A 14,000-nucleotide genomic window follows, 5' to 3' on the forward strand; every position below is an offset into this window, starting at 1 on the left:
ATACCTACACATAGTTTATGAATTTGTACACTTACTTTGGAATGGAAAATCTATAACTTACGCGTAAAACATTAAACATGGGAAAATCTTATCAAACGGGAAACGTTGAGAATCTAGTGAGACTTGTCGGTTGGCACCATTGAGTGTACAATCGTAGCCTGTAGTTATAATCAGAGTTTCCTGGATGGAAAGCGGGAGTTTGTGTATAGATCTATACGGGGTGACCCCCCACGCCTTAGTTGTTCGCTACAGCTAGACTAGGCCAGTTTAGGGCGACAACATCCTTAGCAAGACCGGCATTTGGAAAAATACCAAGACGGGCGACCTAGTCACTATCATGCATGGTTATAACGGCTCATATAGATATTTGATACCAAAAGATAACCTTTTAAAGATAAATTCTTTAATTTTTTCAATGCAAAACGACTTATCTAACGACATAAAAATCTAAACGATGTATTAAAACAGAAAATATCGGATTTTCTGGGGAGATTATTCATATACAGTTATCACTTATTCAAAATCCCATGAACCTAAACTACACTCAGACAAGTTGTTAACCATTAAATTCACACACGCCTTTATACTCGATCTTCACATCATTTTCAAAACACTTTATAGAACATTTCGGATTTTCTGGGCTTTTACGAAAGATACAAAGACTTTACTCAAATATACTTATGAACTCACCAACATTATATATGTTCACCGTTTTCAAAATAACTTGTATTTTCAGGTAATCGTTAAGCTGGAAGATATGCAAGTGTGTATGGTTTTGTTTATGTAACATCAATTATCGTACTTTTAACAATTTGAACTTATGTATTTTAACAATGTACTTGATGTGAACAATGCTAGTTGTATTATGTAATGTTGGTAATGATCGTGTTATGTTTCATGTATATTCATTGTGATGATTATTCAATTGTTAATCACACGAGCCCCCGGACGTTTCCGCCTTCTGGTTCGGGGGTGTCACATGATCGATTAGAGGTATTACATTTGTGATACTAGGCTCTCAAAGCTTGAAGATTCTTGCAATAATTTAAAGGTAATCATCTGAACTTATTTAGTTATTGATTTTGATTTTGATTTGCTAGAATTAGGGTTTATAAGCTTTAGATAATTTCGCATGTACAATAGAGAACCCTAGATCCAAAGCTTTAGGGTTTTACATGTGCACCATAGGATTGTTGTATTGCTCAAAACCCATCAGATACGTGGGAAAATAACAATGGGGTATAGTGGTTCTAGCTTATGAAGTGGAGGAGCATGTAGTATCCTCCATATTATAGGAGAAATAAGAGGAAACAATAGGATAGGACGGTGAAAGAGAAAAAAAGGACACATGGTATCACATGTCTCTCACAAATAATTGGAATTGATGTCGTAGGGGAATACATGGATAGGGGAGGACAGGTGCGTCCAATGTAGAACAAGCTACTAAAGACGAAAGTTATTTATCTTGTTGGATCCACAGAGCCATAATATAATATATAATTTTTTTAAGATAATGGACCAAATCTGATCCGACCTAAATGAAATCGGGATTTACTCATATGGATCCTCTTTTGATGACGTGTACCGTTCGTAAAAAACCAAAGGTTCTCGAATATATATATATATATATATATATATATATATATATATATATATATATATATATATATATATATATATATATTCTTATGTGCGAAGTGTCTGCTATAAATATGGTTTATATATTGCATGAAAGTTAACTTTTGGAAAACTTTTTGACCATTCGAAAATAGACTATAGGTGTCCAAAATCTATTTTTGCCGAACACTTTTATACAAATAAGAGTTATAGTTTATTGGTTTGCAACTTCCAACTTCCAACGACGAATTTATTTTGTTAAATTCATCCTCCGAAACAAACAAACACCAACACGTAGGTAAAAACCTGATTTTATTAGATACGTGCTTTTAAAACAACACAAACACATATACAAAAAAGTATTTCATGTTAATAATTCACAAATCTTTTACTTTACAAATCATATCCGTGGATTATATATTTCATAGCATGATAATTTCATTTGGCTATTTTATAGGTGCAATTTTTCACTATATCATTTACCTCATTATCCACTACTTGCTTGGAGCGACATGAGAATTTCTTTTGGCTATACGATTTTATAGGTGCAATTTTTCATTATATCATTTAGTTTATTATGCACTACTTGATTGGAGTCGCATGATAATTTATTTTGGCTATCCAACTTTATAGGTGGAATTTTTCACTATATCATTTATTTTATTCTCCACTACTTGATTTGAGTGAGGGTAATAGATTTGTATTGTTCATATCCATTTACATTTTCAAGTTCGTAACCAAGCCACAAAAAAAATATATAAAAATAAATAAAACGTGACAAGATCACACGAGCCTTAAAAATAAATCAACGTCTAGATGATTAAAATAAGTGGGCATTAGGAAATGCACTTGTCCCCTTAGGCTATAAATAAAAAATATAACACCATGAAAGTGGAGAATTATGACTCGGGTCAAAATCAAGTGAGTAGAGTGACTTTGATTTTACATGGAATTTGAGACAATGGGGGCAATGTTTTACGCGACTCCCTCAAAAGAGAATGTATATTGGTTGTTATTAGTGAATGATGAGTTATAACAAACTACAATTGCAAGAAATGAATTTTCACTCATTTTATTTTCTTTTTAAAAACTTATAATCATAAACCTTTTTCAACAAATTATGCTTTTATTTATGAAATATTTTATAAGTTTCCCTGTTAGGTGTGCGTTATTTCATATATATATATATATATATATATATATATATATATATATATATATATATATATATATATATATATATATATATATATATATATATAGACACACACACACACACACACACACACAGAGGAAATTACAACTCCCCTCGGTGTGGCTTCGGGAACGGAATCAGCATTCTCGGCGAACACGGGGCCGAGGCCGAGGCATGTCGAGCTCGGCTCGGCAATTCGGCAGAGAGTTACCGATGAGAGAGAATACCCAATTTTTTTTTGTTTGTTTTGTCATTTATTATTCAAATTTCATTTTCAAAAAATATCATATTTCCCAAAAAAAAAGACCCAATTTCAAAAATATAACCGTTGTTTTTTTTCAAATTTTAAACTCTCAATCTTCAACTATAAATATTTTCATCGTTATTCACTCTCACCCTATTCAAATCTCCTTAATTCTATTTTCTTAACTTTCTTATTTTTCCATCTTGTTCTACACCTCCTCACTGAAAATGGCTATTGTTCGGTCTATTGATTAAGAGATCTTACTCGTCCGTTCATTGATTGATGTAGCAGAAGATCCAAACTACAATGACAGCCCTTCGACCACTTTTTGGAGGAGAGTTGCCAGCATAGAAAACCACCAAACCCTTCAACCTCGAAGAAAATATATAGTCTATGCCAAATGGGGAAATGCACATGCACTTGCAACTCGGTTTACCATTGTGTTTCATGGGGTGATGCATGAAGCTGGAAATGGCGAAAACGAAAATACTTTGCTAAAGAATGCTCTTGAGAATCGCAAAGATTTCAGGCTTGTTGAGTTTTGGAAAATTATGAGGCAGTGTTCCAAATGGCGTCAAATTTGAAGTCTTTGTCTTCTAATTTCTAGTGGGTTGTGTGTTTGAATATTTAGCGTGATGTTTTTGAATTTCTGGTGGTCTTGTAATGTTTTTAATTTCTATGTTTTTTTTTTAATTTTTTTTTTGAATTTCAATGTTTTTTAATGGAATTTAAGTTTTAAAAAAATATGTTTAAATAATTATTTTTTAAATTAATTAAAAATATATTTTTAGCATGGCAAGTATGGCAACCCATGTCATGCAAACGACAAGTTTTGGCTAAAGTGTGGCAAAAATCACGTGGCGCTTACGTGGACGGTGGCTAGTGTGGCACCACACCCAGTTGCCTTATGAATAGTGTTATATCCCTATTGGTCCAATTTATTTCTTTGTTTTTCAATTAATTCTTATATCAATTGCTACATGTGATTGCCTCGAGAGCTTCAAATATGCATCACATCGACTTGCTATAGTGACCGCCTCTGTCAGATAATCTGCTTCTTCCACGATGGGATAACAGATGTCTTCTTCTGATTTCTCTCTTATCTTCTATCATTATTGTTTTTGGCTTTTTCCACCCATAAGATTCATAGATTACTCTCCCTTTCTCGCTCATTCTCTCTGATTTATATTCCACTTTTAAAGGTCTACACATTCCATTTGCTCAATTTTGGTACCCAAAATTCAAAGTTGGTGCTTCGCTTCTTCAGATTGCAGCCTTCTCTGTTATCTTCATTCGATGAGTTTTAGATTTCTACACATCCTTGATTTCCCATCGTCGGCTCTAACATTTCTCCACCAACGACGCCTTAGATCAAAGACTTCAGGTATGTCGATTTATGCTATTTCTTATGCATGTTTATTTACAATATTATTTTTTTCCCTATTTTATTTCTTTTACGTTGATGATGATGTTTGAATCGATTAGGGTTGCTTCCTTGATTTTTCTCATTTTCCCTCTCTATTCGATTAGGTTGCTCCGCTTTTCATTCAAATCCTTGCATATGAAGAATGGTGTCAAGTGAGATGCTACTGTAGGTTCCTAAGTCTATGATTCCTTCTCTCTTCGGTTTTATTTTGGATTAAGATTTGAGGCTACCTTCCCAAACCCGATGCGTACAAACTCCATGCCTCTAGGTAATTAGATGTTTTTTTTAGAATATCAGTTTTTATAAGCACACATCTCTACAGAGTTTAGACCTTTTTTCATTTTCTGCAAATGATTGATCCTTATTCTTTCTGTATTACCCTTCGGCTTAGGCTCTATTTTAGAGTTGCTCTGTTTGTGTTTCTGATTTGGGGGTATAACGAACCATTCACAAAGGCTCTGCTCTTTCTACTTTGATTTTTATCTGTAGGCATCACAGCTTCCTGCTGCTTTTTCTTGATATGGCTGTAGTTTTTTCTCACTAAAAAGATAATTCATACGTCAGGTCTTCTGTCTTCACTAAAAAATAGTAATAAGTTGTAACATAACTGATATATGAATTTGTGAATCCACATCAACAAGCTCGTGTCTTGAAGTAATTTAACTCTATTTACATGGTGGTGTTGAGAGAAGAACTTTGGGAAACACTTGAACAAACGTTAGTACAAGTTGATAATTGCGAAATAAGTTAATCTCAAAGGATCATGTAAGCTCAACAATAATAAGTTAGATGTGTTAGATTGTTAGTTGCGGAAATGTAAAGTGCTGAAATGTAAAGGAAATGTAAATGACAAGTTATATCAAGTAAACACTAAAATGATACGAAACACGGTTTGCATTCAAACATGATTTAGTAAGTGAGATCAGTTTAAAGTGAAGAGGATCTTCGATGATGATCAGTAAGTAAGATAGAGGTATTAGAAGTGATAAGAGATAAGAAGTAGACATGGAAATAAGAAGTGAATTCCGTAGTGAGATTAGAAGTTGTAGAAGTAGAAGTAGTTGATACAAAACATGAGCACTCTATTTATAGAGCCTCGAAGACTTACATTCAAAATAAACAATTAATAAACCACTGACTAAAAAATACCATACAATGTCTATTGAATAAACAGACGCTATCACACTAAGTCAGTACAAAAGATAAATCTTCATTGCAGTTCACTTCTAGATTGCAGTAGCAGGGGAGTGATTGCGGTAGAGACAAGAGTTGCGGTAGTGAAGGAACAGATTGCAGTAGACAGAAGTGATTGCGGATGACTAAGTTTAAGAGGGTCACTTTTTGCTTTAAAACACTACTAGAAAAATACCCTTTAATGACGCGCAAACCATGACACGCGCTGTTTTACGACACGCAAAAGTGTGTGCCCTAAAAATAATGTCAGTTCTTCCAAAATGTGAAGGATTTAGGACGCGCATTTTTTGCGTGCCCTAAAATTAGTGTCAAAAAAAAGGGCGGAGGGCACCTATCTTAAAAAGCGTATTGTGAAATCATGTCGCTTTATATTTTTTTAATGAAACGTGCATCTTCATCTAGCAGCTTCATCTTTAGTAGCGGCGGGGAAAGGAATTGCAAAAGTTGAAAACCCCGCCATTGTAGGGACCATTATCTAGGGCTTTTTCAAGGAGGGCTTTTTCAACAACAGTCGTAGACTTACTCCGCCGACCGTTGTTCTCCACATCTCCAACTTCTTGCCTTCCCATGGTCCGTCAATAAGATCTAACTCGCCAAAGGTATGTTTTGGGACCTAGAGACGTGTGCTCTGCGCTGTGGCCCGGTTGCCCACCGCTCGATCCTGTACTACCTGAAAAGATCTTCATATTCTCGAAATCAAACACAAATTGTTGTTTCGGGCAACAAATCTAAGAACCGATCATGGGGCACGGTATATTCGGATTTAATTTAGAAAAAAACCCCTAATATACGATCACCATATAATCAAGGATTGCAATCAAAACACAAAAGCTTGTGTGCATGAATGCGATAATTGATCCTACTAATCTAACTCTTTATGTGTTTGCTCACATCTGATACAAGTGGGAGACCTAGCAAGAAGCACAGGTCATCAGCCAAGGTTGAAGAAGTGTTTACACTTTACACTACAGAGAAGATATCTAATTGAGTATGGTTTAGGAAAAGAAACAGAGTTAAGAGTTAAGAGGGACTAGAGAGAAAGAGAAAAATGGCGGTAGATGATGATAAGGTAAAGAGAACTCGAGATCTGCTATCGAGCTTCTCAGACTTCTGCTCCCACCAACACCACATCAAGATTCGCCACTCTCGACACTATCAACACCACCTCCTTCGATGTTGATCAGTACATGAACCTTCTTGTACGCCCTCTCATCTCATCTTGAAATTGTATCCCTTAGATATTTTCTCTCTTCTTTTATCTCTTAATAAAATCTGGGTTATATTTACAATTTAATTGAGCCCATTTCATGTCAGAGGTAAACTGTTTCTCTCTACGGGTATCAAGTGTATATACATATCACTATGCTATTCAAGACTTACAATGAAGGTTCCACATTACCCTTATTCCAGATTTAGAAATCTAGATTTCTCCATTTAGTCTTGATTAATCGGACATGTTTTTGCCAACACTTTGATGTTGTTATCCTTAGCCACTTGGAGGAGTAAAATTGTTCAATTAGAGAGTCAAGGTTGAACCTGTGGGTTAGTTGTGTCTTTCTCCCGACCCTATCTTGAGTTACAAGAATCATGAGTCTTTAAAGGTTAAGTTAAATGACCTATTTACCCTTTGTTGAAAATTAAGTTAAATCTACCCGACATCCATCAAGTCTTGCCATTATAATTATAAATAACCTAAGCGCACTATAAGGAAACTGTAATTGTTCTATAGCCCCACCCTTTCTTTATACTACTTAAAGCCTTTAGAATTCTCTCCTTATAAGCATTCTAAGAGTAATTTCAAGTTCCTTCCCCATTTACCTATTTCTTCTTACTTCGCTTGCTTCACTTAAATATTAATCATTTATTTTAGTAAGCATGTTTACTTCTTTCTCCAACCATTTTCCTCATAATTTCTTAATTTACCCATTCTACCCTTGTTGTGTTCTGAAACATATTTTGTTTGTGTGGTAACATAACAATTAACAGGTACACTGCATTTTCTGAGCTATTACCACTTTTGGAAGTGGGCACAACTCCATTGTTGAAGGTTGACAAGATTTGTCAACAAATCTCTACCACCATCCTTACCATTGATAGTTCCATCACATTCTCCACCCCTTTTGCTACTTTCACCTCCACTGCATCTGCAAACTTTGAAGTCAGAAGTCCCTCAAGAATCCAGGTACCTTTTTATTTTTATTTTTTTTTACAATACAAATGTACAGACTTCTATTCGTTTGTTTATTATAGCTTAGTGCCCTACTTTGACTAGAAAGTGAAGCTTCTTTGCCTGAGGTTATGGAAATGAGTCAAGAGACTGCTGAAGAAGGAGAGGAAATAAGGAGCATATTAAAAGTCATTGCAGCCACTGGAAAGTTCTGGTATGCTACAAATTTTTTTATCAACCTAATCCTTATATCTCAATTTTCAAATTCAACAACATTTGTATCTTAATGAATTATGATTAGTATTATTAGTTTTACATATGTGATGTGACACTGCAGTCATGATTGGGAGAAACTGAGAAGCATGTTGTCTCTTCATTTAAAGCAGGTATGGGGAGGTCCTTTGGTGGTTATGTTTCTGTTTTAGTTGTATAACCACCTTGTCCAGACTAATATACCTCAGTTGTTGCCTTTGATGGTTGCTGCTATCTCAGTCCCAGGTCCGGACAAGGTTCCACCTCATTTGAAGACCCACTTCACTGAGCTAAAAGGGGCTCAAGTTAAGGTAATTTTTATCAAGATCATTCTTTTATCATCCTTTTAAGTTTTAAATCATATTTGAAGATTATACATTTATACCCTATCTTCTTCTTGCAGACTGTCTCTTTCCTGACTTACCTTTTCAAGAGCTTTGCTGATTATATCAGGCCACATGAAGAAAGCATTTGTAAAAGCATTCTGAACCTGCTTGTTACTTGTTCAGACTCTGTTTCCATTAGAAAGGTGATGGATACTATGATACTAGATTTGTATATCCTTAGTGACCTATTCTGCTCATGTTTGTAAGGTGGTTTATATATTTTACTTATTATGTGCAGGAATTGTTGATAGCATTAAAACATGTTCTTGGAACGGATTTTAAACGGGGTTTATTTCCTCTGATTGATACACTCTTGGAAGAGAGGTAACATTGATATTATGTACATGGTTATCTTGCTAACTTCGATATAATGTCAAAAAAATTATTTAAGAATTTGTGAACTATGTTAGGGTTCTTGTGGGAATTGGCCGGGCTTGTTTTGAGACACTAAGGCCATTAGCTTATAGTCTCTTGGAAGAAATTGTTCATCATGTTTGTGGAGATCTTTCATTGTCACAGGTTTGGAAAGCTTTATTTGAATTTCATCCAATACTAAGATATCGATTATTAGATATTCTATCTAGTGTCCTCTTTCAAATATCATAGATTACTTTTACTTCTATCAGCAAACTCAGACTTAAAATTTCTCCTAACCTTCTTTTTGATATGTTTTCTTTTATTACATTGCTTACTGCTGTGTTCTATCATGTTGATGCCAGCTGTCACGGATTATCTACCTATTCTCGAGTAATATGCATGTCGCTTCATTATCTCTCAAAATCCACACCACATGCGCACGCTTATTGTTGAATCTGGTATAACTTTGATCTCTCTGTTTAAAGTGTCAAGAAAATTTCATCCCCTTATTCTCTGTGTGTGGCTTCTTTACTTCTTTCTGGAGATGCAAGTACCGACATTGGCAATTTGAATATTGAACTCTTCCTTTCAGAATAATGATAACCAATTTTTATTTCATGTGTAGGGGAGGATATTGGATGCTTTTGTTGGGAAATTTAGCACCTATAAGCATAGTATTCCTTAGGTATACGACTACTTAACCAAAAATAAATGAAAAAAAAAATGAAAAAAAAAAAGATAACACTCATGTGAGAGATCTATATTAGTTGATTGTTCTCTATTATATAACTCTTTCATCTTTCCACTAATTGCTTCGGATTTTTATAACAGCTCCTGGAAGATGGATACGAAGGAAAGGATCGGTCCACTTTAAAGTCAAAACTTGAGCTGCCAGTGCAGGTTGTTATCTCAGTTAACTTAACCTTACAAATCTCACTACTGATTTTATACTTTTAGGCGTATTTCATTATATAAATATGGGGCATATCGACATATATATATATATATATATATATATATATATATATATATATATATATATATATATATATATATATATATATATATATATATGGCACAGTGACACTTAAAACATACAAACTATTTGGCAGGCTGTTTTAAACATTCAGGTTCCTCTAGAACATTCCAAAGAAGTCAGTGACTGTAAACATCTTATCAAGACCTTGGTTATGGGTAATTTTTTCCCATAATGTCTTTTAATAATTTTTTCTAATGATGTCATACCAGTAAAATTCTTAATTTCTTATTTTGTTTTATTACCAGGAATAAAAGCAATAATATGGAGCATCACACATGCACATCTACCCCGATCACAGGTTTCACCTTCCACTTTGGTTTTTCTTTTCAGGTGCTAGCTAAATCGAATTACAAACTAGTTCTCTACTTTGCTACTGATAGGCTAATAGCCAAAGACTCTTTGCTGGAAATATTTATTAATGGAACAAACACTTTTCGTGATTCAAGATTCAAATTGATTCCAAGCATTGTGGATGTATTCATTTTTATCTTTTTTGATTTTTGGCTAGGGTTTTTTAAATATATGATGTTGAATAATAATTTTGTTTAACAGGGGTATTGGATGGTCAAACGTGTAGTTGGATCAAGAGCATGCCTATTAGGGAAAGTTGTAACATGCAACTATCTAAGACAAGATAATTTTTTGGAGGTAAATGTCTAAATTACCCTTCACTAATTATGAAAAGGGTAAATCTTGTGGATGAGAATTAGTTAAAAAACGTCTTACTAACTATGAATTTGGAAAGTCTTGTTGATGTGCATAGTGTCAAGCAAAGTAGTCGGGATGTTGTTACCCACTTGGCCTTGCTAATGTTCTCATTTGTTTGTTTACATGTTTGTATGTATGGTGGCCTTGCTAACACTGTTACCCATTCAATATTTTATTATTCTCCTTTAACCTTTTTTTCTTTGTTGTAAAAGAACTAACTTTAAAAAGGAAAGAAATTAATTATTGAAGTTTTTTATTGATTAGGTGTCTTGATTGAACTGCAGGGGTAGTGGGGCAGACAATTAGGAGGAATTGATGGCAAATCAAGCATTTAAAGGGATCCAATCGGTTGTACATATCTTGTTTTTTTATAATAAATATTATGCAATATTAGCAATGTATTACATTTACTTACTATTGGAATGATTATTTGTATGACATATTAGTGCAATGAATTATCTTATTAATTGTATTTTATTTTGTATTATGATAATTTCAATCTGCTGTTTAATTTGAAAATTAGTAATTCTATCAAAAATATTTTTTTTATAACATATAAAATTATGACACGCAATGGCGTGTCGTCTTCCTTTATGACAGGGGCTTCCTTTATACGCATTGCGTGTCATAAACATGTGCGTCGTAAGGTTACGATACGCAAATGCGTGTCGTTTTTCTTTATGACATGACCTTCCTTGATACGCATTGTGTGTCATAACTGTGCGTCGTAAATGCGTGTCGTAAATAGACGACGCGCAAAAGCGTGTCGTCTCTCATAATGACAGGGCCTTCCTTGACACGCATTTGCGCGTCGTCTGAGCGTTTACGACACGCATTGTGCGTCGTAAAAGGCTATTTTTCTAGTAGTGACATTTTCCCCCTAAGTGACCTCTTCAACTTTTCCTTCACTAGTTATTGGGCTTCAGAAACTTGATAAGCAGCCACGAAAACTTCCTCACTTCTCCTAGCCATGTAATTCTCCTTGTGATCTCGAACTTCACTTCATCCGTTGTATGGTTGGTTCTCTGAACTGAAGCCAACGTGACTTCAAGTTGTCTGCGGGTTAGGCGATTCATTGCAGTTATAGGGATGAAGTATTTGACATCGTTGTTGGCTCTTTTGTACACAAATCCAAGTTCAGTGAATTTGGTTGCTCCTAAGGATATTTCTTGATATCCTTCGGTGAACGCAGGTGCAAGTTCAAGAGCTGGAAGATTGAACTTTTGGGTGAGTACCGGATGAATGTCTGCATCAATCTTGGCAAAATCACAAACTACTGACTTAAGATATTCACAGGCTTTTTCAGACTTGATTTAAAATACCCTAGCAATCAGAAACACTTCCTCCGGATTCATGCAGGGAAAATCTGCTTGACTCCTAATATAGTCGTCGCCTCTTCTGGTAAGTGTATACTAAAGGAAGTCAGTCTTCATGAACTTCCTTATCTTGAAATTTTTAAGTGTGGAAGGTCTATCATTAGACCAGATGCTTTCAAACTCCGATCCATGCTTGGCGTGGAACCGGTTCATACGTTCAAACTCGAGAGGTAGTCTTTGGTCATCAGGAAGGTTGCGGTGAAAGGGTTAAAATACCGAGAAAATTTTTGCGTTGGGGGAGATCGGGATATCCCAGTACCCATCCGAAGTTGGTTCTGCATAGGGCAGAACTGGCCTATAATCTTCATCGAGCAATCTTCGAGTGGGATTTACCCAGGAATTGATCAGTGTTTCATCCATGGTTGTGTCGAAACCATGTTCTCTCCAAATCATTTCAGCGAATTTTGCCGCCTTCCAGTCTTTCTTCCTTTGGCGAGTTGCGGGAGAGTCAGTGGAGTGTTCGGAAGACATAGTTGGTTCCAAATTTTTTAACTGAGGGAGAGTTCTTGACGAGGAGGGGATTGATGTTGTACTTGTTGCGAGGAGTTTTGTTGTGGTGGAGGAGAATGATGATATTGCACCAGATTTGATGGTTTAGGAGATGGTTGTGGTGTTTGTTGCGGTGATAGTAGTTGAGTCTCAATTCTTTGATGGGATGGAACAAAAGTTGGGATTGGAATTGTTGTGGTAGATTGATGTTGCTGAGGATTGGAGTGTTCAATTCCCCCTTTTGAGAAAGAAACAATTTGTTGCTCCTCAAACCACTGTCTGAGGCCATCAATCTTCGAAAAGGTCTTGTCGAATTGAGACTTGATCAGGTCCGAGACTTGAACATTGGAAGGAACTTCGGTGTTGAATAGCAAATTGTAGATCTCTTTGGTCAAGCACAGAATTTCGTCAACACTTGAGTTGGAAGTGAGAGAACGTCTCAAGCCATCGATTGTTGATTGTAGCACTGCAAGTGCAGACTTATATGCATTGTGCGTTTCTTGTACAAGAGTCTGAGAGTGAGCAGCTTGACGGTCAAGAGTAGATTTGATTTCTTCTTTGATTGCGGTCACTTCTTGAATGAGAGTTTCAACAGTGGAAAGGAACTGTTTGTGATCCACAGTTCGATTGTTGTCAAGGGCTCGAATACCCATTTCCACCTTCAGTGATATTCTCTCTACAGCCAATCGTTCTCTTGCTTCTAATCTTTCCACTCGTTCTACTAGAGATTGCGGTCCAAAAATGTCTGATTGTTGCGGTTGAGGAATGGTGACTCCGGCCAGAATCTGGTCGACTTTCGATTGTAAAGAGAGAAATTTCTTTCTAGAGACTGCCAACTTCTTATTTTTCTTCTTTTCCTTTGGCTTTGAGGTAGAGTGTTGGGAACCACTGGATTCTTCTTCTTCGTCAAAGATCATCAGAAAATCGTCTGAATGAGCAGGTTGGTCAATTTCATCAACATCCAGATCATCAAGTCCAAACATCGAACTCAAGCTGATCTCTATTGCGGTGCCTTCAGCATAGGAATCATGGTTTTCAACATTTGCAGGAGGCTGAGATGGACCAGCATCATCTTGAAAATTCTGAGCTTGTTGCACCCTGGCCTCCAATGTGGACATCCATTCATGAATCCGCAGGATATCATTGATAGTTTTTGCGTTGCTTAATGAATCAGCCCAGTACTTGGCTACGGTTTGGATATCCTTTTCCTGTTGCTGAATTTGTTGAGTTTGCTGAGACTTACGTGCCTGAAACGCCCTACAAAAAGCTTCATACTTTCTGATTCTGGATTCATTACTGGGTTGGTACCGAGTCCAGGAATCATCAAAACAGTATCCGTCAAATCCTTGAGTTCGCACCAGGATATCCCCGGGGTTCGTGGATCCTGGCACGATTGTGCTCACCACGCCTAAACCACTTGAGTGTAATGGTGGCGGAGTATGATTTCCCGAACTTCCTTGGTCTCCTTAACCTGTAGTCAAGTGTGGCCTCGGTTCGGTTTTGGCAATGGCGAAAGAATTGCCCTGCAGTTGGTCTGGTGTTTGTAGTGT

General features: G+C 35.9%; 1 protein-coding gene across 1 annotated transcript; it reads left to right on the top strand.

Annotated features, from left to right (window-relative positions):
• Positions 1–7,980: 7,980 nt before the first annotated feature.
• LOC145127107 (uncharacterized) lies at positions 7,981–10,927 on the top strand. Its single transcript, XM_079062360.1, has 14 exons — positions 7,981–8,057; positions 8,145–8,152; positions 8,194–8,229; positions 8,336–8,406; positions 8,499–8,624; positions 8,720–8,805; positions 8,892–9,000; positions 9,201–9,296; positions 9,464–9,523; positions 9,670–9,738; positions 9,951–10,032; positions 10,123–10,175; positions 10,430–10,525; positions 10,850–10,927. Exons 1-9 carry the CDS (start codon positions 7,981–7,983, stop codon positions 9,521–9,523), a joined length of 669 nt encoding a protein of 222 aa, XP_078918486.1. The 3' UTR covers positions 9,670–9,738; positions 9,951–10,032; positions 10,123–10,175; positions 10,430–10,525; positions 10,850–10,927.
• The last annotated feature ends 3,073 nt before the right edge of the window (positions 10,928–14,000 follow it).

The sequence above is a fragment of the Lactuca virosa genome, chromosome 7 (assembly GCF_052849685.1).
Source record: "Lactuca virosa cultivar CGN04683 chromosome 7, Lactuca_virosa_CGN04683_v6, whole genome shotgun sequence".
In the NCBI taxonomy this organism is placed as follows: Eukaryota; Viridiplantae; Streptophyta; class Magnoliopsida; order Asterales; family Asteraceae; genus Lactuca; species Lactuca virosa.

Excerpts from the sequence above, each read along its gene's own strand:
- LOC145127107 (XM_079062360.1), top strand. The coding sequence starts at position 7,981 with ATGAGTCAAGAGACTGCTGAAGAAGGAGAGGAAATAAGGAGCATATTA. Across the intron at positions 8,625-8,719 it reads ACTCTGTTTCCATTAGAAAG|GAATTGTTGATAGCATTAAA; the intron begins GTGATGGATACT and ends TATTATGTGCAG. Across the intron at positions 8,806-8,891 it reads GATACACTCTTGGAAGAGAG|GGTTCTTGTGGGAATTGGCC; the intron begins GTAACATTGATA and ends GAACTATGTTAG.